The following is a 27,854-nucleotide window of genomic DNA, read 5'->3' as shown; positions in this document are numbered from 1 at the left end:
GTGGGATCTTTCTATCGATCCAGTAGATATCTCACTGCTGATGCTATTCTCTATCTATATAAGAGCCAGGTACGTCCAAGGATGGAATACTGTTGCCACATCTGGGCAGGAGCTGCTAGAAAGAACTTGTCCTGCCTTGATAGAGTTCAAAATAGACTTCGTAGCCTCGTAGGAGATGTCCTTTTCTCCTCCTTGCAACCTCTATCTCACAGAAGAGATGTTGCGAGTTTGTCTCTGATGTATCGTTATTTTCATGGAAAGTGTTCAACTGAGCTTCAATCTATGGTCCCCCCTCGCCAAACTTTCACAAGAAACACTCGTCTAGCTGTAAACACTATCAATAATTTCCCCCACTCTTTATCTGTGCCTAAACCTAAACGTAGATTCCATGAACAAAGCTTCTTTCTTAGAACTGTACGCCTGTGGAATTGTCTTCCGTTTTCCTGCTTTCCGGCTGACTACAATATGGTTTTGTTCAAGTCTAAAGTAAATAAGTTCTTGATGAGCCGTTCCATATAAGTTATTAAATTTACCAAATTTTCATTACTAATGATTACTATATTGACCAACTTCTACTGTACACTCTTTAACCCTTATCCTTGAGTGGCCTCTGGGCCTTGATAATGTGGTGATGCCTTTGTAAATAAAAAAAAAATAAAAAAAAAATAAAAAAATAACTTATTTTCAAAATGTAAATTAATGGCATTTAAGTTGAGCTGTAGATGTGTGATTTTTTTGGGTTTTTTTTTTTTTACCAAAATACAAATTTGACATTCTTCTCACATGGATATAAAACAGGCCTCAATGTTCAAATGTAGTACTTATCATAATTTAAAAAAAAAAAAAGGATTTGAGACTATAATTTATCTAAAAAATAACGCAGCATTTCCTAAGTGAGGTTGATCCAGAATTTGGATAACAGTATATAAAATTATCGCTCTTAAAAAACAAAAGGCGACATGATTCTATTTCCATTATATGAAAATCGTTTTTTTTTGTTTTTTGTTTTTTTTGCAAACCATCCACTAGTTGGCCAGTTGTGTACAAATATACAGAGCGATAGGAGCCTTCTATCATGTCTGAAAGTGACCCAATATTTAACGAGCAAGATTGGAGATGCACCACTGTACAATTCATGCTCTCTACCGATCCAAGTTATGACAACAGGACCATTGCCAGCCCCCCCCCCAAAAAAAAAATGCATCACTGGATTGCCACGAATAACAAGGACGTGCCCAGGGTAATAAAAAGAAAGTTTCCGGCCACGGTTATGGTCTTTGGTGTGGTTTCAAGTGAGGGGCATATTATCCTACCTCACATTTTTGAAATCGGCTTGAAAGTCAACACCTAAGTGTACCTCGATGTGCTGAAGAGTATAGTGATCCCCTGGCGCAATTAGTTGGCCGCTAGCAGACACTGAGTGTGACAGCAGGACTCGGCACTGGCCCACAAGTCCAAAGAGACCCAGGCTTGGCTTCAAAAGGAGTGCTACGACTTAGTAACCTTCTCTAAGTAGCCTCCTCTCCTTCCCAGACTTGAGCCTGCTGGACTACTTCATTTGGTCATACGTCAAGAACATCACCAACATAACCTCCCACAACACCAAAACCAGCCTGATCGCTGCCATCTGCCCAGTATACGCAGAGCTTCCGCTGGCGCTTGTGGAAAAGGCATGCTCCGAGTTCCGGATCCGTATCGAGGTGGTGATTGAGATTGAAGGTGTCTATATTGAATAGATGTCAGCTCTACTGCATAATCAAGTTACCTGAATTGATTTTTACAGTAAAAGTTTTGAAAAAAAAAAGCTGTAGTGGTGTTTTTAGGGCGACACTTTTATCGTTCCACCCTGTATTTATGTATTTAGATCATTTTTCTCATTTTGATTATTTTCATAGCATTTCAGCCAATGTAATCTCAGACCTTCTTTTTTAACTTAGGAATCCTTATATTGAACTGAGGAACATATGCAGAATTTCAAAGTGAACTGTTCATATACGGGGGGGGGGTAGATTGTTCCGGTTCCATCAGTTAAGACCAAATAAAACTATTAATTATAATGTCATTTTTAATTATTATCAAGGTCTGTGATGCCACAGATAAAGGTGTTTATTAACAATCAATTTCATGTGTAAGTCTTCTGGGGGTTGAAGGTTTAATTTTTACAACTAATAACTCTCTCTCCCTCTTTCAGGAGTTTGTTCGTTCTTATTTGCAACAAATGCTATGATGTGATTAGCTAATTAACATAAATGAATATCTACTAAAAATTTATCATAAAGTTTCTTTTATCTACCTACTAGCGGGGGTACCCGGCGTTGCCCGGGTGTTTGGAGGTGTGTGTGGTTTTAGGTAAATCAAAACACCCGGGTGTTTGTGTTGGGGGGGGGGTAAAATAAAAAATTTTTTTGGTAGGTAAGTATGAAGGATCGAACCCAAACCCTTGAGTCGAAGTTGGAAATTAAAGTGTGAAAAAAAAAAAAGTGCATCGTTAACCACTGGGCCACCACGAAATAGTAATGGAAACATGTTTGAATTTATTTAAGTATTAAAAATTGGCAGATGTCCGTACTTAGTGACTTAATGAGGTCAACTTTGACTGCAGGGCAGTATTTTATTTACTGCGAGGCAGCATTTTTTATTTTTATTTGTTTCCCCAAGATGCTGTGGGAAAACCAGCTCCCCATAAACAGGGGAGTGTCCAAATTGAATAGCAATTGTCTGATATAAGGAGAAACTCCACATTGATCAAAGCTGATTGCTTTCGGACGTTTCCGGCGATCATGACCGGAACAATGCCGCCAGAAGTAGTTTCGCTTTTATTATACAAAGAAGGCGAATCTACACGCGGTGATCGAAAAATGTTGAATATTTAGCTTATGAAAGTCGGGCAAATTAAATACACACGCGACCCCCGTTCGTAACTCGTAGATATTATTTCGACGTGATATAAAAAGTTGTAAGAATGAGCGACGGCCTCGAGAAGTCGCCGGAAAAAAAGCCTTTCATGGGCATACACAAAAAGCGAACATACATACACACATTTTCCCTTTTATATTTATAGATATATCTATAAAAGTGAGAATGTGTGTGTGTGAGGATACTTCTCAACCTATATACTCAACGGATTTTTGATATACAAACTTGAAAATTAGTATAGAGGGTATTCAGACATGTGGAAAACTTTTTAATCAGTTTTCATCCGGAAAAACGGGCTGCTAAGGGGTCAAAATTGAAAAATTTGTATGTGAGGGTTGTCGGATTTTTATTTGTTTGTGAACTGTTCCACGAATGTACATGCATGAATGGTTCACATGACACATTCATTATGTAAAAATAAGCAAGTTTGGAAACACTTTTTAAAGATTGTGTCAAGCCGGCCTAATGGTTATTGTGCTTGACTCACTGTCTTTATGTTTTGGTTTGGATCTCAGCCTGAGTATTTTCTTTCTTTTCTTTTTTTTTTTTTTTTTTTTTTTTTTACTTAGAGTGAACTATTTAGAAAAAAACATAATGCACATGTTACAGTTTATGTATGAATTAAAATATAATTTTATGCATATTTTAGGACTGGGCAACACCGGGTGGCCTGCTAGTTAAAAGATATATGTGACCGGATATAGTGTTAAAAAAAATGACAAATTTGATCAAAATGTTATTTTGACAAATTCTAAATTTATATACTAGAGAGAGAGAAGAGGATGAGAAAGAGAGAAAGAGAAACTAGGGAGGGTGAGACAAAAAAGAGAGACAGAAAGAGAAAAAGGCAATAGAGAGAAAAAAGAATAAGAGAGAAGAGAGGAAGAGAGATAGTATGAGATAAAAGAAAAAAAGGGTAACTAGAAAAGACAGATAAAAAAAAGAAAAGAGACAGAAAAGAATTTGAAAATGGAGAGAGAGAAAACATACTTAGTCCTTTAATACGACAGGGGCACAGTCTAACATTTATGTTTTCCTTGGTTTAGGACAACTGGACCATAATACTGACTTTTGCCATTAAACTCGAATTCAAGCCAAAACTTACTTTTCCAGTTTAAAGGCTTGAAATCATTTTGTAAAGACCACAATAGTAAAAAAAAAAAAAAGGCAAGAGAGAGAGAGAGAGAGAGGGGGGGGGAGCGAGATGGAAAAAAGAACAAGACAAAAAAGAACGAGAAAGAAAAGGTTTAGAGAGGAATGTGAAGAGAGAGAGAGAGAGAGAGAGGGGGGGGGAGAGAAAAAATGTTAATTTTAAAATGGAGAGACAGACAGAGGGAAAGATAGCATACTTGTTTCTTTAATACAACAGAAGGATTAATATAAAAATCATGTTTTCATTTGATTAGGACAACGAGACCATAATACTTGACTTTGTCATTAAACTTTAATTCAACCCAAAATTTACTTTCCATTCGCCAGTTTAAAGGCTGGAAATCATTTTCGAAAGGTCACAATTGTACACGCAACCATTATTAATAGCTAAATAAAATGGTTGAAATCTGATTACATTGTGTACTTCATAATTGATCTTGAAACAATTAAACTGAAGAATGGATCACAATTTTTGGCTCAAATTAAAGCTTAAAAACAAAAGTAAAAATTATGGTCGTTTCTTTTGTTCCTAAATCAAAGAAAAATAGGATTTTCCAACGCTGGCCTAATCCTGTTGTTGAATTCAAGAATCATTTTGACAGAAATTGCATTCTACAAAAGTCATTTTGAGAAGAAAATGGAATCTTCTCAGAGATTTTTAATTGTTTCTTTTCGGTCACTCTTGAAATCCAAACAAATGCGTAAATAAAATGGAGAAAAAAAAATCAAAAATCAAAAGATTTTCAAACAAACTTTTAACAAAAAAAAGTAATAAAACCCAAAGTAAATCTTCCAAAGAGAATTATTTTGGGAGAATTTTGAAATAAATATGAAAAAGAGAAAAATAATCTGCAAAGCAGAAACATGTCAGACTCACAAATTGAAAAGGAAATTTTGTGCTAGTACTTTGTATGGAATTGTGTATATTACAAACTAGATTTCTTGTAAATGTTCGCTCGGGCTCTACTGGCACCTGATGTCGCCACTGAAACATGCCAAGTGCTATTAAAATTATTGTTTTTTTTTTCTTTTAATAGCATTTTCAAGTTTTATTTATTAAATTATTAGGTAAAAGTACAAAACAGTTACAAAACACCCTACCTATATTAAGAATGGTTTTCTAAATAATGTTATTTCAGCGTAGTAACATAGATGCACAAGTACCTAACATTGTTGACCCAGCCATACGGGACATTTATGAGAAATCCGCTTTGTAATATACAAACGTAACGACATCGGGTTCGTACAATGTACCAGTACCGAAAATTTGATAATTGGTTTAAAATAGAACAGATGTAGTTAAATATTGAAAAACGAGACTTGAGAAAATTTGTACATTTTATATTATTTTCAAGGTCATACAAATACAGGAAACTTTTTTTTTTTATCTATAATTGTATCAAAAATGAATTTAAACATTAGACTTTTAACACAATTTTTAAAAGAATTTAAAAAATATTTTTTCCATAAAAAAAAACAAACAAAAAAACAATCGAAAAGGCAGATTTTTTTTTAAAAACTTAATAACCTTCATATTGAATAAGATGGACAAATGTTTGGGGGTGAGGGAGAGCATGAAGTACATTCAGCCTACCAATGCAAAACCATGAGATTTATAAATAATAAGTCTGAAGAATTAAAAAGAAATGAGAGAAAAAAAAATTTGAATGTAAAAGGGGTGACACAAAAACGAAACAAAGTAAAACAGGAAAAGGAAGAAAAAAGAACAAAAAAGGAACAGATAAAAGGGAACAAAAAAGGGACAGAGAAAAAGGAACACAAAAGGGACAGAGAAAAAGGAACAAAAAAAGGGACAGAGAAGGGACAGAGAAAAAAGAACAAAAAAAAAGGACAGAGAAAAAAGAACAAAAAAAAAAAGGACAGAGAAAAAAGAACAAAAAAAGGACAGAAAAAAGAACAAAAAAGGGACAGAGAAAAAGGAACAAAAAAAAGGGACAGAGAAAAAAAGAACAAAAAAGGGACAGAGAAAAAAGAACAAAAATGGGACAGAGAAAAAGGAACAAAAAAGGGACAGAGAAAAAGGAACAAAAAAGGGACAGAGAAAAAGAACAAAAAATGAATCAGAGAAAAAAAAACAAAAACGGGACAGAGAAAAGCGAACAAAAAATGGACAAAAAAAAAAAGATGACAAAAATAGGAAAAACAAAAAAGAAAAAACAACCCCCCCCAAAAAAACAGAACAAAAATGGAAGAAACAAAGAAAAAGGCAAAAAAAAGGGGGAAAAACAAAAACAAAACAAAAAAAAATGAAAAAGAAAATAAGAAAATTTGAAAAAAGAAAATGGGGCATAGAAAAGAATAAAACGGAATTGCGAGAAGAAATAACGTGGACACAAAACTTCTAAACATAAAATATCATAAAAATTCTGACTTTAATTTTCATCGTCAAACACAACAGACATGATTAGTATAATCTGGTTTTTAGTTTGAAAATGTTTATTTGTAAAAAAAAATTTTTTTTAAATGATTAAACTGAGAAATAGATTGAATAATTTATAAGAACGAATCAGATACAACTGAAAAACAAAAAACCACAAAACAATAAAAATTTATCATAAAATCTCAGAATGCCAAACAAAAACAAATTAAGAAATTGATGATTTTATGCACAGATCCATAAAACGGCAGTCAATTCTCACAGACTTCCATTTTTAGTGGAAATGGTTGGCGGTGGGCGTATAACTTTATATTTAAGTCAACCATTACTTACTTGAACCCAAAATATATATGTATATATGAGGGTCGTTCTAAAAGTAATGCCTCCTACTTTTTTATTCCGCCCGAATGGATCAGAGAGGATTGCAAATTGCATTGTTATGATGACTTAACTTATACATTCATAACATGAAAGTTTCATATCTTTCTTGCAGATATTGACGGTGTGAGACTCTAAGAAAGCAACCCCTATCATGGATGTGCGTCAGAATCAGGGATGTGTCATTGTAATCCTGTCAAAAGTGTATTGAGAATGGTGGTGACTATGTAGAAAAATAAATTCTGGAGCACAAAAAGTCGCTCATCTTAATGGTACCACTCCACTCTCGTCTTCGTAGCTCTTCAACATTTTGAGTTAAAAATAAGGTTTTACTTTTGGAACGACCTTTATATATATATATATATATATATATATATATATATATATATATATATATATTATTGTTTGTTTGTTGTATGGTATTCACCCTAAGTGGGTTGAATCAGCTTCCTCCAAAGGAAAAAGTGTCAGGGGAATATTAAATTCATAGGTGGCCTCCAGTCGCCTGTATTTGAGTTAAAAAGATATGCAAAAGGCGTAGACTTATGACTTGTAACAATCTTTCTCCTAAATTTCATGTTCTTAGGTCTAATAGACTAAAAAATGGCTGCATTTGAAGATGCAAAAAGATGCACAAGCTTGTAAGATTACTTTTAAATATTCTGCCTTTAACTACGATGCATACAGTTTTATAGTTTAGAAAGTATTGCACTACTGGTGTATTGGATCCTGACACAAATTGTAGAATCATGCCGAGTTCAAATTCAACAGGATTTATTTCATGAATTAAAACCATAATTGGTAAAGGTATGATCCCTTTGGAATTTATATTTCCTGAAAGTTTTATTATCCAAGGTTTTGGGAAATAATCTCTGGATTACTAAATCGAATGAAAACCAACTTCTCAGATTAACCAGTTGGCACAAATCGCGTCTGGGACGATCATTTTGTATGGAGACTCCTGCCTCCTCTTTTCTTTTTTTTTTTTTTTTTGAGACATCGTCTTGCTCAAAAACCAAATGCAAGCAAGTTTGTATTATTTTCTTTATGAGGACATCTTTTCTCATCTTGATCGTCATTTTCACGAATATTTCAGCCGATAGCATCTCTGGCCTTCTCTAGATGTATCCTTTCTAGATTATGAATCTTCGTGTCGAACTTGGCAATCTTATATGAAATTTCAAACTGAAACCTTTATTTAATTCACGAGGTATATTGTTCTCGTTATGTCAGCCATGGTAAAGTAGAAGTGTTAATTATTATGTTATTCTTAGTTATTATCATCTGTAGTAAGAACAAGAAACATCTATCCATGTGGATTAAATAATAAATAATAATTTAATAAATAGTTTGAAATTCCGGATAGGTTCCCCTGAGTTCAAAAAGATGTGCCTAAAGAAAGTCTGAGGCTGCATCGGTTAAAACGTTGAGAAAATAACAGTCAAAAAACGAATAGTATGTTTCAGTAATCGTTAGAAGAGGATCTACAAGGACCCATGGTACAATAGATAAATTTGCTAAGTAATAATTAGTTTTAAGTGACAGTTTTCTGGATGTTGAAGGTTTAATCCTCAGTACAGACGACACTAAGAATACAACTGCAAATTATTTAAGACTTCTACCCAATCATAGCTGATGGAACAAGAACAAACTACCCATTTGGATTAAATAAAGAGTTTCGTTTGCAATTCTCTACAGATTCCCCGAGTTTAAAAAAGATTTACAAGTTCAAAAAAATGCACCTGGATAAGGTCGGGGGCTACATCATCTAAAACGGTGAGAAAATAACAACCAAGATGAGAATAGTAGTTCGGACAATTCAAATAGTGAAATCCTCATCCCAAAACTCCCAAAATACAAAGTAGATTGAAAAGCAAATTATTGTATTTTTGACAATTCAAAATTACAAGGTCATTCAAAATCCCAAGGTCATTTGATCTATGCTATACCCAGTGTCACGAATGTCATGCAACAGTGCATAAAGGGGAGACAACAATGGAGGGGAACACCGAGAACTAGAAACAACAAAAATGAGACAAGTCATTTAATGCAAAGATTTTCTTTTCAACATTGAAGACACAATTCTGATTACAGGAAAACATTTGCAGAGATTTCCAAAATCAAAAAAATTAAAACATTAATTTACTATAAAATTTTCGCCATGCAAACATAATTTTTGAATTTAATATTTGGGTGGACAGAAGAAATTCTTTTTATAGAAAAAAAAAAAAAAAAAAAAATCTCATCGCCACAAAATGTTTTCATGTTATATATGGTGAAACTTCCATCCACCTCAAAATGCCATTCACGCAATCGTTAATAAAATCTGCAATCTCTTTTGCAACACAACAATGTTTGGCACAAATAAACTCTATAAAGTCTATATCAGATTTTTCCAACAAGTTTTAGTTATGAATGTACAACAGACTGCAGAAAGGATTGTGAATTTTATTATACCTGAAGTCGATTGGAAAAGTTATATAGTATCTATCTGCTGTGTATGTTACTAAAAATCAAGCTGGATAGAATTGATGAAATATATTGGATTTTTTTAAAAACAAGTCCAGTACAGAGTGAAGTTTATTTGTACTAAATATGGTTAGATTGCAGCAAGGTTGGTAATTTTAATAGCCATTCCATGAGTGACATTTATTTTGAGGAGGGGAGGGGTCACCCTAGACAAAGACAATTCAATTTTTATAGCAAATTATACAGATTATATAAGAACAACAATAGAAAGTTAATAATCTAAAACTATAGGACATAATAAAAAATAATTGTTAAAATCCTGTGGTGTTAACTTCTTCCCTGTCTCTCTATACCTGACCTTGACTTGAAGACATCTAGTGACAAAGTCATTAACAATATTTATAAACATTTCTTTTTACTTCATACGGCCATGAACAGAGTAAATAAAGAAAGATTTAATTTTATATTATTTTGTTTGTATTTATTTTCTTTGTTAGTGTTTTACTGAATATTTGACTGAAATATCTGAATGAAAAAAATCATTTTTTTTTTTTTTTAACTTCTAATAAATTTTATATATTTTTTTAATAGAGAAATTTGATATTGCATGCGTCGGAGTCCAACACAAAGCAAACAGAATGAACGCAAAAGGGTTTGAAAGCTTAGGACATTAGGAAAACTATGACAAGACTCTTCAATAATAATAATAATAATAATAAAAAATATTAAAAAAGTATCGGTACCATTTGGAGCTGAAACAATGAGAAAGTGGAATAAATGAAAAGTTTTAAAACATGAAGTAAAAAGTTCTTAAAAAAATAACATCTTTCAAGCATTTAAAAAAAAAACTGAAATTTTTCTTTTTTAATCAAATCTCAGAATTTAATATTAAAACAAAATTTAGAAACTAATTTTGATTTTAATCAAAATTAGTTAAAATAAAAAAATTTACATTTTAATAACAAAACTTTTGAATGAAAGATACTCAGTGTTATATATATATAATAATCCCGCCATGAATAATTTTTAATTATTTATTTGGGGATGAGGGGGAGGTAATTCCAATATTATTTCGATAAGAAACAATTACTTTTTATCGCCCACTCTCCTATATATATATATATATATATATATATATATATATATATATATATATATATATATATATATATATACTGTTTTTTTTTGTTTTTTTTCTCATCAGAGGAACACATATCTATCTCTAATGAGTTGTTTGGTGAATTTCCACTACTCAAGAATCCATGTGTAAGTCATACTACATTTACATATAAATAAAATACTATGAGTGTGAAAATAAATACATCTTCTGGTTTGGAAATTATAACGAGTGAGATACAAATATATATATATATCTCAGAACAATCACAACAACAGCTGGGACTCCTTTATGTCATCCCCACTGATGACATTGTGGCCAAATTGCTGCCTTGTCCTTGCACCTTGTCTCATGCCAGTTAAGGGTCACTTGTCTGCCTCATCACTCCACCCTCAATAAAACATTCTAAACTTATTTTTATTCATCATCGCCAGAATTATTGTAGGAATCTAAAGATTGTTGGCATTGGTTTCCCCAATATTTTTCTAGTCAGAATTTTTTCTAGAAAAACATCAGGGATTACAGAAGGAACCACGTGAAGGTTGTCAACATCATAAGTGAAAAGGATTTTTGCGTAACAAACTGGATTCGAACTTGGAACACCCAGATCGTCAGTTTGTGTCATTAACTACTTGATCCCCGTCACATCCCACTTGTTTTTATTGAATTGCATTAATACAGTTTGATAATGTTGACACGTCAGGTTTCTGTTAGATCACTGAAGTTAAGCAACGTTGAGCCTGACTAGTACAAGATGGGCGGCCATTTGGAAATATTAGGTGCTGTATGTCATCTCTCCATGACCGAGATATTCATGCCGACTGGGGACCACACATGACTATTCCCAATAAACTTCCATTTTCAGTGGAAGACAGAATGCCTGACGCTGAGCGAACAACACAAAAAAGTAGCATAACCGGTTGTTCATTCCTCAAGAATCTACAAATTTCTACCTCTTGGAGAACCACCACTAAATTTCTGAGATGCTGTTTTTTCATGGCGGGGTTATTATAAAGAAATGCATGATTTTCTGTTCTGAAATCAAATGTTTTAGACTTTTTCTCGATTTCATTATTGCCCATTTTTTTTCTTTGTGTTGTACTATCTTATGTATATGTCTTAGGGATTTGCTTTTCATAACTTGTCTGTATTGTTTTGCAATGGACAGGAAATATTTTTTTTTTTTTTAGATAAAAAAAAAAATGTAATTCAATTTCCCATTTGCAAACAATACAACATAAAGATACTGATATTTGTGTTTCTAAAAAAATTTTAGACAATAATTAACAATCTGTATTATTTCTTCAAGTGCATCTTTTTATGTTGAATGTAAAAATCCTATGCCTTTTTCTGGATCGTTCAGACTAATGTCCTCATCTTGAGTGTTATTCACACAACGTTTTGAACGATATAGCCTCCACCCTTCTCCAGGTGCATCTTTATGTCGAACTCTGGAACCTGTACAGAATTTCGAATTTAATCCCTTATTTAATCCACAAGAGGTAGATTGTTCTCATTTGATCAGCAATGACTAGATAGAAATGTTAATTATTATGTATTTTTTCTTACTTATTATTGCCATCTGTAGTGAGGTTTGAACTTTCAACATCCAGAAGGCTGTCACTTAGAACTGATTTTCAACCAGCACCTTTAACCATTGTGCCATGGGTCCATGTTGTGAAATAACAATCAAGATGAGAATAGCAGTCTGAATAACCCAAATAATGCAGAAAATGAGTTGAATATTCAGGACTATTCCACGAGTGGAAAGCAAAGTAAAACAGGACAGAGAACCACATGTTAATCCTTTCATTATGTTCCCCCTTGATGTAAATACTTCCAACTATATCAACAAGCAGCAAAATTCCACCCCTTCACTGTTGAGGTCCCTAGATGCCAGAAAGCCTTCTACTCTAATAGTTTCTTCCCGCAGACTGCTAAACTTCAGAATTCTCTCCCTTTTTCTTAATTCCCGGACTGCACTAACATGCAGAAGTTTAAATGTAACGCAAACAGAAATCTTGTGACCCAACTCCTCACGTGTAGACATGATCTCAATTAGTAACCCTTACGTCCAAGTGGCAATACGCCTTGTTTGGGGTAAAAAAAAAATTAAATTTTATGGTCATTCCTGTAACAATGTAAAATTAACCATAAAAATTTTTTTTTTTAATTAATGTCGAATTTTTCTTATTTATATTGAGAAGACGAGTTCTTGCTGTGAATGTTTTACAATATTCAATGCCTCCATTCAGTCTCAAGAGACAATGGGCACCTCTGTAAGGGTAGCTGTGTTTGTAATTGTGAGGCAAGGGTTGCGCAATCGCCAACCACACCTCTCCTGAATCGGCACTGCTCGAGTCCAGTGGCAAGAAGTCCAAGACAGTTGGAGACAATGCTGAGATAAGTGGAGAGAGTACATACAGCAACTGGAAGTCCAAAATGGTCACCCATTTAGTACTGACCAGACAACATTGCTTAACTTCAGTGATTTAATGGGAACCAATGTGTCAACGTGATTATGCTGTATACAATATGGAACACAAATATATACTAGACTTTTTAGTCCATTAAAAATGGGTAAATGTTATAGCCTGCTGACTTAGGATCCATGTTTCATGCCAAATTGATGGTTGAATAGTTAAATTTGTGCTTGTTTTGTATTAAAAACCAATCACTATTAATCTCTAATTGTACATTGAATGGATTATTACTAGGACTATGACAACAGAATATTCTTATTGTTTTGACTCTCAAGTATATATCCGACAGCTAGACACAGTTAATCAACTGAGAACCACATCACTCTATATAAAAGCATATAAAATATCAACAGATACACACTCGAGAGTCAAAACAATGAAAAGAATATGCTGTTGTCCTGGCCCTAATTATTACAAAGGTTTATACAAAATTTCACCCAGATCAGTCCAGTAGTTACCAAGAAAACTTCTAGAGTAAATGTGGTATTGTGGTGACTAATCCTTATTAATCTCTAACTGTGCATCGAACGAATACCATAATACTTAGTTTGCTTCACATTATCATAAAGGTCCATACAAAATTTCAGCCAAATCAGCCCAGTAGTCTCCGAGAAAAAGCAGGACGAATGGACAGACTAAGAGAAATATAATATAGTTATGTTTTTGCAACAAAATTATTAACGGTAATTCCAGGATTGGAAGAAAGAAATTGGTCACAACATTGTGTAGACTCAGTTAAAAAACAAAACAAACAAAAAGAAAAACAACCAATAATGATGAGAAAATGTCCACCGAAAGCTTAATCGAACAATTTATCGGTAAAAAAAAAAAATGACAAATTTGTTGTAGAATTATCTGGAAATTGATTAATTTCTCCAAGATAGATTAAACAGGTTTTTTTTTTACAAAGAAAAAGAGAATTGAAAATGGATGAATTAAAATGCGAGAAAAAATCCAGAATCTTTTAATGTATCATTTTTAATTTGTGAACAAAAAACAATTATAAAAAACAATTATTTGGGAAAATTTACAAATCTGTGATTCAAACAATAAACATTTTATTTTAATTAAATACAAAAAACAAAATGGGACCAACGTCTCAAATAAAAACTTGGGAAATAAACTTATAAGAACAGAAGAAAAAAAAAGAAAAAACCCTTGGGAAGAAAGAGTTTAAGTTTTTTGGCCATTTTTTTTTCAAGAATTTTAGTCAAAATATAAAATAAAAACAAAATTTAAGTAAAGACAGCAAAAAAAATCTGGTCATTTTGGCAAGAAATTTTATGCTTATAGTTCTTTATATCTTCAAATATTTATTCATGATGTTTGGTTGATTTGAATTTGTTATTTTTGCTTTGCAGAACATGATTGAGTTTTGCAAAAGTGAAAAAAAAAAAAGCAGTAACACCAATCTTCAGACAGTCTGATCTGGTAGAAGTAGTCCAAAACTCTTTTATAAGAATATGTGGTCAAAATGTGCCTATAGATTTAAGTGGTTTTTGTCGGAACTTTTTCAATTTTTTCGTCATTTTTTTTTTGGTCAAAAACTCCTTCGTTACTATGGTTACGACAAGGGAAACAAAGAAAAAGAAACATTTTTTTTTATTATTTAAAAAAGAAAAAAAAATACATTCTAGATTAAAAAAAAAATTGTTTGTGAAAAGAATGTATACACGGTGAGCAATCTGAGTGAAAATAAAGATGAAAAAAAAAAAGAAAAGAAAATGAAAAGAAGAATAGAAAGAAAGGGAGTAATAGAAAATATTGAGATTCCCGGCCCCTAAAACATAGAAGCAGCAGCAGCAACATTTCACCAGGAGTTTTGGTTACCTAAGAGCAAAAAAAGTAAAAACATGCAAGAAGATTAAAAAAAAAAAAATGGGAGGGGGGGGGGGTAAAAAGAATTGATAGCTCCATCTTTTTACCCCCTCCCCCCCCCCAAATTAACAAGGTGAAATTTGACAATTTTTTTTTGCCTTTAAAAGTTGATTCTTATAAGGAATCCTTAAAAAAGAATTAAAAAAAGACAATTCTGTATCTAAAATGATTTTGAAGAAAAACAAACAAAAACATTTAAAAAAAAAAAAAAGAAATGAAATTTTGTATTCTGAATATTAAAACAAAATATTTGTTCAATTTCACAATAGGGGCGCCATCAAAAAGTACTGTTTTTCTTTGGATTAGAAACAAAAAAGAAAGAAAAAATGAAATAATACCAGACCTAAAAAGCACACTTTTATTCACTTCAAACAAAGCATATATCCACCGAAACACATACACACATACACACACACACATATGTATACATCAAAAAAAGTTTTCAGTTTTAAGTTTTCAACTTGTATTTCTTGTTGAATAATAAATTGTTGTAAATTCTAATTTACAAAGCTTAAATTGATATATATATATATATACATACATACATACATACATACATACATACATACAGATAGTCAGAGTTGTGTTTTCTGTGATAGAAGCGTTGTTTAAATTTTAAAATAAAAAGCCAAATTATAATTAAATATTATGAAAAAAATAAACAAATATTTATTTGTTTAAAATTAATATTTCGGCGATAGACGCCATCCTCAGAATTTTATACATTTTTTCTTTTTCTTTTTTTTTCCTCGCCATCATGTTAAATTGAAGAAAAAACAGTTGGTAAAGAATCCGTGTGTTTTATGACGGAAAACACAACTCTAACTTTCACATCATGTATGCCAAACATATTCTTTCAGCATTCCAAAATAATACCGCAGAAGAACAACGCGCAGATTCTTTACTAACAGTTTTTATTTTTTAATTTAACATCATAAGGAAAAAAAGAAAAAGAAAAACATGAATTAAATTCTGAGGATGACATATATCGCAGAAATATTAATTTTAAACAAATAAATATTTTCATAATATTATGTAATTTGGCTTGTAAACATATTTTATTTTAATGCATACAGAATGTCTGCAAAAAAAAAAATTGCCGATTTATAGATGCTGTAATTTGTCAACTATTATACCATATATATATATATATATATATATATATATATATATATATACAGGGTGTCCACAAAGTCAGGCTACTTAATGTAGCCAAACTTTGTGGACACCCTGTAGATTATGCAGCCAGAGTTTGTGGACACCCTTATATGTACATGCAAGATGTACTTCATAAAAAATATGAATAAAAGATCATGTGTTGGAATGTTAACTAACAATGTAATCAAATTAAGCTGAAAAATTAATTTTCAATCGTAAGGTACATATCTATAAAAGTGAAAGTGTCTGTGTGTCTTTCTGTGTGTGTACATTTCCCTAACAAATTACTCTGTCAATTTTCAGTTTACAGACTCGAGATTTGACATATGGGTATTGAGATTTGAGAAAATCTTTTTAATCGGATATTGGCTGTCAAGGAGTCAAAGTTCAACGATTTGACCATTGAAAACTATCAAACTCCTAATTTTAAGTTTAAAGACTTAAAATTTTAGATGTAGGTTCCTTCGACCTGGATCAAACTTTTTAACTTGATTTTAGCCCCAAGCAATAAATGTTAAGGGATCAAAATTAGAGTCAAAGTTAGAAAACATTTGTCCTCTCAGCCAATTTTTGTTCTAAACATTTGAAATTTTACATAAAGTGTATTTAGCCATAGAGCAAGCTTTTTAATTGGTTTTTGGCCGAAAATTTGGGTGTCAAGGGGTCAAAGTTCAAAAGATTCGACCTTTGCTGTCTCTAGCAAACTATTCAGCCAATTTTAGGTCTAAACATTTGAAATTTTACATAAAGGGTATTCAGATATGCAGCAAGCTTTTAAATCAGTTTTGGGGCAAAAATTTGGCTGCCAAGAGGTCAAAGTTGAAGGAGTTGACCTTTGCAGACTCTACCAAACTCCTCCGCCAATTTTGGGTCTAAACATTTGAAATTTTAGATATAGATTACCTGGACATAAGTCAAATTTTTAATATACTTATAAAGTTATGAACAGTACACAGGACCTGAGCAAAACCGGGCTGAACTGCTAGTATATATATATATATATATATATATATATATATATATATATATATATATATATTTATTTATTTTACATGGTTGTGACGCTGGACATGCTAATGTTTTACAAATGGTCGGTTAAAACCAGAAGTCCTCGTCAGGCAACTTACTAAATGGGTGCTTTCTACAGAAGAAACCAGTTCGCATGTCCAATATCGCGACCGTCTAAATTTGTTTGTATTACTAAAAATATATCTTGCTCTTCTTTTATTGAGTACTCTTAATAATAACTTTGTTGAATTCATTAGTTATCACTCATGAATACCTCTAACCTGGTGTGTGTGTGTGTGTATATATATATATATATACACACACACACACACACACATAATGGGTGTCTACTAAAAAAGTAGTGGATTTATAAATGCTGTAGTTTGTAAGTTATTACTGCTAGAAAACTGAAATAAGTTTTATTATAAAGAGCAAGATTCAAAGTTTTATTTGGTATCATACAAACGATGGTGTGGGTTGAGTAATAAGATGGGGCATACTTTTTTGAGGACCCTGAAACAGAACAGCAACAAACAGTAATATTGATTTTAAATCTGGAAATGCTGACAACAAAGACAGATTTTTCCTTGGCCAGACCGATCACTTGATCTGTCCCCTTTAGACTTCTTTCTTTGGGATTTTGTAAAAGAGAAAGTATTTTGTAGTGTACCATTCAACATTGCTTGATCATAAAAATAAAACTTAAAAAGTAATTGGATCTATTGATGCTAATACGCTGCAGAATGTGAGAGCAAATTTTGTTGTCCATCTTGATAAGTGTATTGAGTCTGGTGGTTGATATGTAGAATGTTAAATTTTTTATAAAATGAAACTTCAGACCTGGCTCTATTTAACTAAACCTATTTTAGCTTTCTGGCACTAATAGTTTACAAATTCTAGTATTTATAAATCGGCTACTGTTTTAGCAGACACCATATATATGACAAAATATCTATATTCCAAATTCCAAGATGTTTATTTTACTATTTATTTCTTTCAAGATGTTTTTACTGTTTATTTCTGTCAAGATGTTGTTCATCTTACTGTTTATTTCTTTCAAGATGTTGTTCATCTTACTGTTTATTTCTTTCAAGATGTTGTTCATCTTACAGTTTGTTAAAATGTTCAATTGTTCAATTCTTGACAGCACCTGTTCTTTAGCGCAGAAACAATCATACAATTATTATATCAATTTTTGAATATTTTCTGCCCTATACACTATCTTGTGTTTCTGTGAAAAGCACAAGTTACCAGAGCTAACCTTACAGCCCCGAAGACGTATGCTTATCACAGAAATGCATATTTATTTATAAAGCTCTACTTTCTATAGATCAACTAACAAAAATATTGTATATAGATCGTCAGTATTTGCTTCAACATTACTAAATGCGTGAGTATGGCTTAATTAATAAAGTATGAAAACTATAGAAAATCAGTAATTTTTTTTTTTTACTGCGCCTCTATTGTACAATTGAATAGAGATATTGATAAATAGAGAAAAATTATTGAGAAGTGAGTTTTAGATATTGTCTCTTTCTCTCTCAACCAAAGTAAAAAGGGAAGGAGTGGGGAAGGGGGATCTCCTTATAAGAAGCTCCTTTTCTTTCTAACAGAGGAAAGGAAAAACAAAGGTTTTTATAAATAGTGCTCTAGGTGTAGAAGAGCTGTGGAAAGGCGAGGGAAGACAAATATAAGGCAGAATGAAAAAGAACAAAAGAATACTTTTATATATATATATATATATATATATATATATATATATATAACTGAGAGAAAAAAATGAATTTTTTTTTTAAGTGACAGAAGCGATCAGGTTAAAAAAGAAAGAATGAAAAAATAAGATTATTCGATATGACAGAGGCATGTTTGGAAATCCAGGTTTGCCATTGGTTTGGCAGCGTATATGAACCATAATATCAGGTCGATGCAAAAGTTGTTTTTTTCCTGGTTTATAAAAGTGGAATTTTAAACAATTGTAATTTATTTTATGCATATTGTTATTACTTAAACATATTACCAGGATTAATTTATAATTTTTTCTTTTCGATTATTGAAGTGTCATTCATGTTTTTCTGCAATATTCTCAGCCATGTTGATCCAAAAACAACCTTCTTTAGTCAACAGAGAAGTCATCTTCCATCATGATATACTCATTCTCACACAGCACTACGGAGCAAATATCTACAAGAATTTGATTGGGAAATCTTGCCCCACCCTGCATGTTCTCCTTGATCTAGCTCCCTCGGATTATCACTTATTTCTAGGATTACAAAACCATTTAGATGGTCCTAGGTTAAAATCAAGAGAGGAGATTGAACACGAGTGGGATTCATATTTCACATCAAAACCTAAAGAATTCTACAAGTGGAGCATTTATAAGCTCGTTGACAGATGAAATTAAATTATAGAGAGCAAAGGTCGTTTTTGTTATGAATAAATATTTTCGAAAAAATTTTATTTTAATATTGTTATTATTTAAATATATCAACATAATTTATAACTTTTTCTTTCACATTAAAGAATCATTCATATTTTTCCACAATATTCTCACCCATGGTTATCCAAAAAACGACCTTTTTTAAATCAACAGAACGGGAATCATCTTCCATCATGATAATGTTCGTCCTCACACACCACTACAGACCAAAGATCTTCTAGGAAAATTTAGTTGAGAAATTTTGCTCCATCCTGCATATTCTCCTGATCTTGCTCCCTCAGATTATCACTTATTTTGAGGATTGCAAAACTATTTAGATGGTCTTAGGTCAAAATCACGAGAGGAGATTAAACATAAGTTAGATTCGTATTTCACATCAAAACCTAAATAATTTTACAAGCGAGACATTTATAAACTCGTTGACAGATGGAATCAAATTATTGAGAACTAAGCTTGTTATTGTTATGAATAAAGGTTTTTAAAAACACACTTTTTAATTTTAAAGATGAAATTTTTAATCAGCAAAACTTTTGCTTCAACCTGATACTCTTACTTTTGCGGTTAGACTTACAATTTAGGCCAAAAGCTATTTCCTATTTGCCAGTTTCAAAAAGACTTCAAAATCAATTTCGAATTTTGACGATCACAATATGAACAGATATCAGGCATTTCTTGTTAATCAACCATAATTTTCACTTAGACTTATTGGAATCATTGCCTTTGAATCACTCTGGCCAACAGCCAACGTTAGAGGGAAGTTTTCTCCCATCAAGAAGTTAAAAAAACTCTTTCCATGTATATTAAAAAAATTGAAACAATACTCTCTTTTTTTCTGGCTGGTCTTTTAAAGTCATTGGATGTGTTCCAATCAGCTGGCCATTTTCATATATCTTTCACAAAGCCTGATGTTGCATCCATAAGGTGTCTGTCTTATTGGCATGACTCCCAGAACATCACAACCAACAAAAATCTAAGTCATTTTTCACCTATGTCCTGTTTGCAACCTAGACAATATTTATTCTTTATCGAATCTATTGGGATTGTATTCTTTATTTGGTATTAATATCTGCATATCATATCATATATTAAGCACCATCTTCTATTTATCATAAATTCCTTTGTAATTCTCTATCTATGACCCTGACAACACATGTCTTTCTGATTCTAATTGGAACTGCAATATATTATGTCTGTGGTTTTGCCCTTTTGTATATCATATTAAATACCATCTTACAGGTTTCAAATATTTAATCATTGCTTTTGGTTTAGTTGTTTTGTTTTTAGGCATGTCAACTCTTCAGGTTATTTAATGCCAAATCCAGTAATTTTGGAAAGGTTTTCTACTTCAAGTTCTTTATATCCACAAGTATTTATTCATGGTGTTTGGTTTAGTTGTTTCGTAAAGGAAAACTTTTGTTTTTGGTTTGATTTTGCAGAACATGATTGAGTTTTTCAAAGGAAATGTTTGATGCATTTTAGGCTATGAAGCCAGTATCTTCAAACAGCCTGATATGGTAGCACTAGCTAATGGATTAAAATAACAGATTTAAACAGTTGATTGTGTATATGCTATCATCGCCTTTCAAAATTTGGAAGTGGTTTTGAAGCCTTTAAGCTAGAAAATGGAAAGTAATTTCTGATTTAATCTAGAGTTTCAATCAAAAGTGTTATGGTTCTTTTGAGCCCTTGAAACAAAAGGAAAACACAAATTTTAAACTGCACCCCTGTCATATCAAAGAATAAAAAAATAAAAAAGGAGAAAAAAGCTTTTGTTTTTGTTTATCCCTTTTGAAAGCGAGAAGAAGCGGTTGTTTACGAAGAAAGTGTGGCAATGCGCATAGAGCGATAATAGGTTTTTTGGTTGATTTAAAAGCACACACCTTAAACTGGATGAGAGCGCTGCCCGTACCGACAATGGAGTGCGGCCGATTGCGTGTTGGAAGCGCTGGAGGCAGAGATTGTGTGGTGGTTGGCAATTTCATAGATTCTATCCTCATGAACGGGCGCCGTTTGTCAGGCAAAGCCGGCAATTCCGATTCCTAAAGAGGGTAAGTCAGAAGAATTTGAATGACCATTATCCAACGCAGCCCCCTCATCCCTCAGGTATGCCCGAATCACACTCCCCTCACAAAAATAAATCAATTTGAACAGGTTGTCTATTTTTTTTTTTTTTTTTTAACTAATTGCCCATGATTTTTTTTGTGGGGGAGGTATAGCTTCTTTCCTCCCCTTTTCTATTTTAGACCAGCAAACAGTGTTGGCGCTTAGGGTCAGCTGGATATGCCTCAAATCTATTACTGCATTTAGACTAGGAGATTGCTCTTTACAAATAAGAAACATATTCTCTTTTTTAATTACTAGAAAATAGAAAAACATCCAATTTACAAATTATTGATTCAATAAATTTTATTGAATTTACAAAAATAATTTGAAAAAATAAATAGTTGAATATTTTTTATTGAATTGAGAAATAATTTTAATAGTATAATTTTTTGCAAGCATATATAAGTGTATAGTGATAATAATGTAATAGTTCGTTTTTCTTAATCAATATCATAAACTGAAGCTGCTGTTTAGATCATCAGTAAAATATATCTTCATTTTAAAAATCTTCCTAGCCAGAATAAGTATTTGTCTTAAAAAAACCAAAACAAAATAAATTATATTTTTCAAGAATAAAAAAGAAAACTCAGTTAGAATCAAATTTCACTTTCTAAGATTCAAAGTTATCAATGACAAACTGTAAGAAAGGGACTGGCTTCAATTTATCATGTAGATACCTAGCTGTACTCAGAAAGCATTAAAAAATTTAGTTGTAAGGAAAAAAAATAAAAGTATGAGTTATTCCCCTAGCTGATTTTGAGTTTTTGATCATAATTGAAAATTATTTTCATATTATCAATTGTCTCAGAATTAAAAATAATTAAAATGTAATGAAGTAAATTATTATAGTGTCAATAATATGGTACAACAATTAACAAATGAAAATTGGCTAGCTAGAATCAAATTTTGATATGTAAAGTTAAATGCTATTTAGATCCAACTTTTAAAATCACACAAGATGTATTCATTTAGCATATAAAGTCAAGATTTCAAATTAGAAGTCTGACATATTCATACATATGTGCAGTAACGTTTGCTTTTAATCGGTTGTTAATGTAAAAATCAACTCTATAGCATTTTTCCTGATAATATTTCAAGTACTAAGAACTAAAAATAAAACCAAGAAGGCTTTTAAAACCTTTTCCTCTTTCTCAAAAGGTTTGCATCTATATAATATATTAATATCGACAGTAATGTTTTTGGAAGCTAAGCACAGCATAGTTGACAAACACAGAGGGTTGTTAAGGTACAATTCACAAAATGTGACCTCAGGGTCATTTATCCCTCATTGAAAAACAAATTTGGTTTGGTCGTTTTGCTTAATGGCATATCAACTCTTTTTGGTTTATTTAATGCTAAATCCAGTAATTTTGAAAAAAAAAAAAAAAAAAAAAGTTGTATGTTTCAAGTTGTTTATATTTTCAAATATTTATTAATGGGGTTTAGTTTGGTTGTTTTGTAGAGAAAAAATTGTAATTTGAGTTTTGCAAAGGGTAAAGAAAAAAAAGGAACATCAATGTTTGGTACATTTAAGTCAGGAAAACCTATATTTTCAGACAGCCTGATCTGGTAGAAATGTCACTGGTTAATAATTTTAGCCATGTGACTAGACAGATAGGAGCGAGATATTTGAATTAGTTAAAAAGTCAGTTGCAGTTTGAGCGTTAGTGAAGAAAATACATGTATCATAAGGTCCCATAGAAACAAGGTGGCGATGTTCAAATGGTTAATGACACAGATTGACAACCTGAGTGTTACAAGTTCTAATCCAATTCTTTCCACAAAAATCACTTTCGCTTGAAATGTTGGCAACGTTCACATGGTCACGAGGAACAGGCTTTAGACACCTCATACTTTCTTTGGAAGATAGCAACTCTTAAAGTAAATAGAGTTTAATTTGAGAAATGATAAAGCAAGTTTAATGGTGAATTGTTTCCATCTCCTTTTATTTGCATGTGAGCAATGTCTTAAAGCTTCCAGTTTAAAAGAAAAGTACTCTCCAGAAGGATAGACATAAAGTTAGGTTTGGGTTTGATGGAAAATGTTTCTGGGGAACAAATCGGATTTTGAACTTGAAACACCCAGGTTTCAGTCCGTGATGTTAACCACTTAGCTGTTATTCCCAGTATCTTCGTTAGATGCTTTCAAGCTACCTATTTAAAACTGTATTCAACTATAGCGTGACCACACTTAGAATTGCCATCAGTCTGTTTTAAACTATTATACTAAAAACTCTTAAGACTTCTTAAGACAATATAATACGATTAAAGGGAATTAACTCCTTTTCTGAGAAAGGCAGAATTACCTCCCCTACTTTACTCTGGCATGGGAAATTCTCACGCGAAAACGACACGAGAGAAATGCGAGAGCGCTGTTTTCATAGCAGCGCCAGACTTGATGACAAAGGTCACATGGAGACCTATAGGACTAAAATTAAATGTTAAGGAATAGATTTGGAAAAATCCTTTTTTCAGCTTACAAATAAAAGGTTCATAGGGATTTTCAGCTTCTAAAAACTCTTCAACTCCATCTTTTACTCAGAACATTGACAGCTTGGAAACCGTTCAGAGATGTGCAACCGAGCAAATTCCAATAACAATCCCAAGCACCCTTTTTTATTGTCCATGTGTCAAACACACATGAACATATCTTCAAAGTGAGAAAATATTACAGACTTTTAAAAGCATTTTTTTTTCACTTAGAATTGCTGAAGCATGAAACACTGTTTGCGGCAATTGTTGGCTGCTGAGAAATTGCATCAGGTTTCCCTAAACTTGCAAAAACAACACTAGATGTATTACTCTCCAATACACATGCACAGAGTGAAGCATAAGTCATTTTACCATTTTAAAATAGAATATCTTTTTTTTTTTTTGTAAAAAAGTGTACTTTATTAATTCCTTATTAAGATTGGAATTTTATTTTGATTTATGCATGAAAAATAATGCCACGTTGATAGCCTCCATTTCTAGCTTTGCAAACACAAGCTCTTTGTAAGGCAAAGTGACTTTTGTGCCACCCTGTACATCGTAATTCATACACTGTTCATTTCTCTGATAATTAGTTGTGGTGCACTTTAATACGATACACAAATGGTCTCTCCCGCAAGTTCCTGCTTCTAGAATGAAATGGGAGAACCAACATGTTTCGTTTAACACTAACGGGATATATTATCCCGCTATAAATAACCTACCAGACGTGTTACGTTCCTAGATTCTTTTAGGTCTGATACCGTAATACAGTGTCAAAAAACCTATGATGATATGAACATGCTGAACAAAACTCTGGTTTGATAAACAGATGTACACATATCCCAATTGAGGGTAAGTGAGGAAAAAGCAGTCCAAGAAAGACTTGGAATGACACACTCAAAGATTACCTCAAGCAATGGTTCATTGAAACTAATGTAAGTAGACAAATTATTTCATTATCATTATGATTATTATTATCATAGCATTTGAAGTATCAAATATCTTTGTGTGCATAAAAACTACCTTTACTTTAAAGTATGGTCACTATTTAGATTAGTTTTGATGTCAAAAATGTTATGTCAGTTTTTGAATTCTTCATTAGTACCTGATTGAATTTTATTGGCATTCCAATACTAAGTCAATAGTGGAATGGAGACAAAAAAAATGGATGGGAACAGTTAATGCTAATAAGACTAAGCTTCTTTTCTTCCACAATTACAAGAAATATTCTCAACCACTGAGTGCTATAACACTACTTGAGAGCACATTGTTCAAACTCCTTGGCTTAACATTTACAGCTAACATGAATTGGAACAAATGCATTGAAGACATTGCCAAGGCTTTTGCAAAGAAGGTGGGCTCCCTCTACTGTGTTAGAAAACTACTCACACTTGACAATATCCTGTATCGCCACAAAGCCACCGCTCCAAGGATATACATTATCCACCAAAATATAAAGTTTATATTTTCTACTTGTGTAATCATTTTTTAAATATCCTATAACTAAAATAATAATATATCTATAATATCTATAACTAAAATTACTTAATTCTTGTTCTGTAAATAGATATTTGAGTAAATATATGAAAACATAATGGAAATTGATGAAAAATTGTATATTGTATAAAAAAAAAGAAAAAAAGAAAACTAGGTCGGTGAGGATTCGTTTGATACTGAGAATTCACTTGTTGTGCACCCACTCCTCACAAAATAGGAATAGAAAATGAATCTTGAGCTTACTTTTGGCAGCCTCATAACTCTCACTTCCTTTATTTTTTCCTTTAGCCCTCATATTCTATTAACAATGTTTCTGATAAAGGGGGAAGAATTGCTGTTTTCTAAGTCTATTTCTAAAATGTTTTTTTTGTTTTTTTAAATTTTTTTTAAAGCAACAGAGTAATTCCGTATTTTGCCGTTTTCATTGGCTATATTCGCTTTCCATAAAAAAGGGGTTAAGACGCTTGCTTCATTTTAGAAATAAAAATAAAATAAAAACAAAGGAAACAAATAAAAATACAAAATCTAAAAAAAAAAAAAAGTTAAATGTAATGCATTCGACGCCATTAAATATTGAGTAAATGACAAGACAAAATGGAGATAAATACATCAGGATGTAATGACCAAGGGAGGTAAGGATGTTAATGTGTGACAACAAAGGGAGATAAGTATGTCAGGGTGTGACAACAGTTTTACACAAATACTGACGACACGGTAATAATAGAGTCTGTGTCAGTAACATGACGACGACGATGAGGATGACAACAGTTGCAGCAGGTCTACGTGAAATGTGATAGGAGTTTCTTTTCTATTTTGTTCGTAAGGTGTAGAGGTAAATTACAATCGTACCTTGAAAGCAGAGAGCAAAAAGTCTACACTAGAGAATGACTGTCTTTTCTGGAAAATAAAAAATAATACACAATACATAATATTGGAAGAAAATCTGCCATTGTTTCTTTTTTTTTTTTTTTAATTTATTCAGTTGAATGCCTTTCTCTCTAAGGAGTAAACTTAGCTGCTGTTGAAAATGATGGCCTAACATTGTAACGAACCAGGAAAATATGAAGTGCTAAAACAAAAGCACTCCATATTAAGAGGAATTTTTTTCTTACATGTCACTGATAATGTGTAGACACAACGGCATAGAAAGAAAATGACCGCTTAGTTCTTAGAATGCGTCCAACAAGTCTTTTAAATAATGTTTGTGACAATAATTTCATACAGACAGAAGAAATAAAGTGACAATTTTGAAAAAAGAAAAAAAAAAAAGAAAAAAAAAAGACTGTACCTAATTTGACAAAAAGGCTAGAAATGGATTTTCCATGCCATTTTACATATAAAAATGGCTGCAGATGTCCTGTACTTTTTTGAGTGTTGTACAATGTAATTCAAAACAGTATATTACACGTGTCTCGGTGTCTTTTTTTTTAATGCATTTACCCGTTGGTTCCGTGCAAATAATATGACCTTTAAAAGTTTACTAAACAAAATGATTTAAAATGACAATTCTGTTTTTATACTTTGTAACTAAAGGTTTGTTGATCCAAACTTTCTTTAAAGCTTCCACAATTTATTTGAATGAACTTTGAATAAACAGATATTGCCAATCAAGTTTTGAATCCTATATATTCCTTCTTTACTATTGTCATAAATGTTAAAGCTATAATTTCTACTCTTCTGAATTTTTTAGATGAGGATTGAGTATTCATATTATTTGGGTTCTTCAGACTACTGTTCTAATCTTAAGTATTATTCTCACAACGTTTTGGCTGATGTAACCTCCTATCTTCTTCAGGTGTAACTCGGTGAACTCAGATGTCTTTCTGTCAAACTTGGAAATCTGCATAAAATTTCGAATGGAACCCTTTTATTTAATCCACAAAGGTAGCATGATTTGGCCAAGTAAAAGTCTTAAGTAATTTGCAGTTGTATTTTTAGTATTGTTTGCACTTAGGATTAAACCATTGAACTCCAGAAGAGCATCACTTAGACCTCAATTTATACCATTATATCAGGGGTCCTTGTAGAAAGATTTCAGAGTTCAACTGAAGAAGGTTGGAGGCTAGATCGGTTGAGCATAACAATTAAGGTGAGAACCGTAGTTCAAATAATCCAGATTATCAATCTACATCTCAAAAATTTAGAAATGTAATGAGCTGTGTTCTTTTAAATTGTCATCACAAATTTTGACACCTGCTATGGATTTTGTATCATTCCTCAGATTGACCGGAGAGCATTTAGCAGAAAAAGGGGTCTAATTGACCTGTGGACAATGCATTTGATTTGGGTCAACAAGACTTATTAGAAAAATTTATTCCCCAAAATTTCCAATTATTTTCTTTGGAAAGCAAAGATGTCAGAATGAGATATAGTTTAATAGAAGAGATTG

The 27,854-nt window shown here is 32.0% G+C and overlaps 1 protein-coding gene across 31 annotated transcripts in view; it reads right to left on the bottom strand.

Moving 5' to 3' along the window:
• Positions 1-27,854, bottom strand: part of LOC145252512 (dedicator of cytokinesis protein 3-like) — a 468,467-nt gene that overhangs the window by 28,143 nt on the left and 412,470 nt on the right. For 8 of the 31 annotated variants that reach the window (XM_080112020.1, XM_080112021.1, XM_080112024.1 and 5 more), the window contains one exon: positions 21,275-21,433. The exons of 14 other annotated variants lie outside the window; for them this stretch is intronic. In XM_080112020.1, the coding sequence (XP_079968146.1) occupies positions 21,275-21,433 (159 nt within the window). Of the gene's footprint in view, positions 1-21,274; positions 21,434-26,314; positions 26,363-27,854 lie in introns of all 31 variants that reach the window. 9 more of the 31 variants (XM_080112022.1, XM_080112023.1, XM_080112026.1 and 6 more) reach the window with 2 other exon arrangements.

The sequence above is a fragment of the Euprymna scolopes genome, chromosome 29 (genome assembly GCF_053919585.1).
Source record: "Euprymna scolopes isolate OS-2025 chromosome 29, ASM5391958v1, whole genome shotgun sequence".
NCBI classification, from domain to species: Eukaryota; Metazoa; Mollusca; class Cephalopoda; order Sepiida; family Sepiolidae; genus Euprymna; species Euprymna scolopes.
This window is presented reverse-complemented; position numbering and strand designations above follow the sequence as displayed.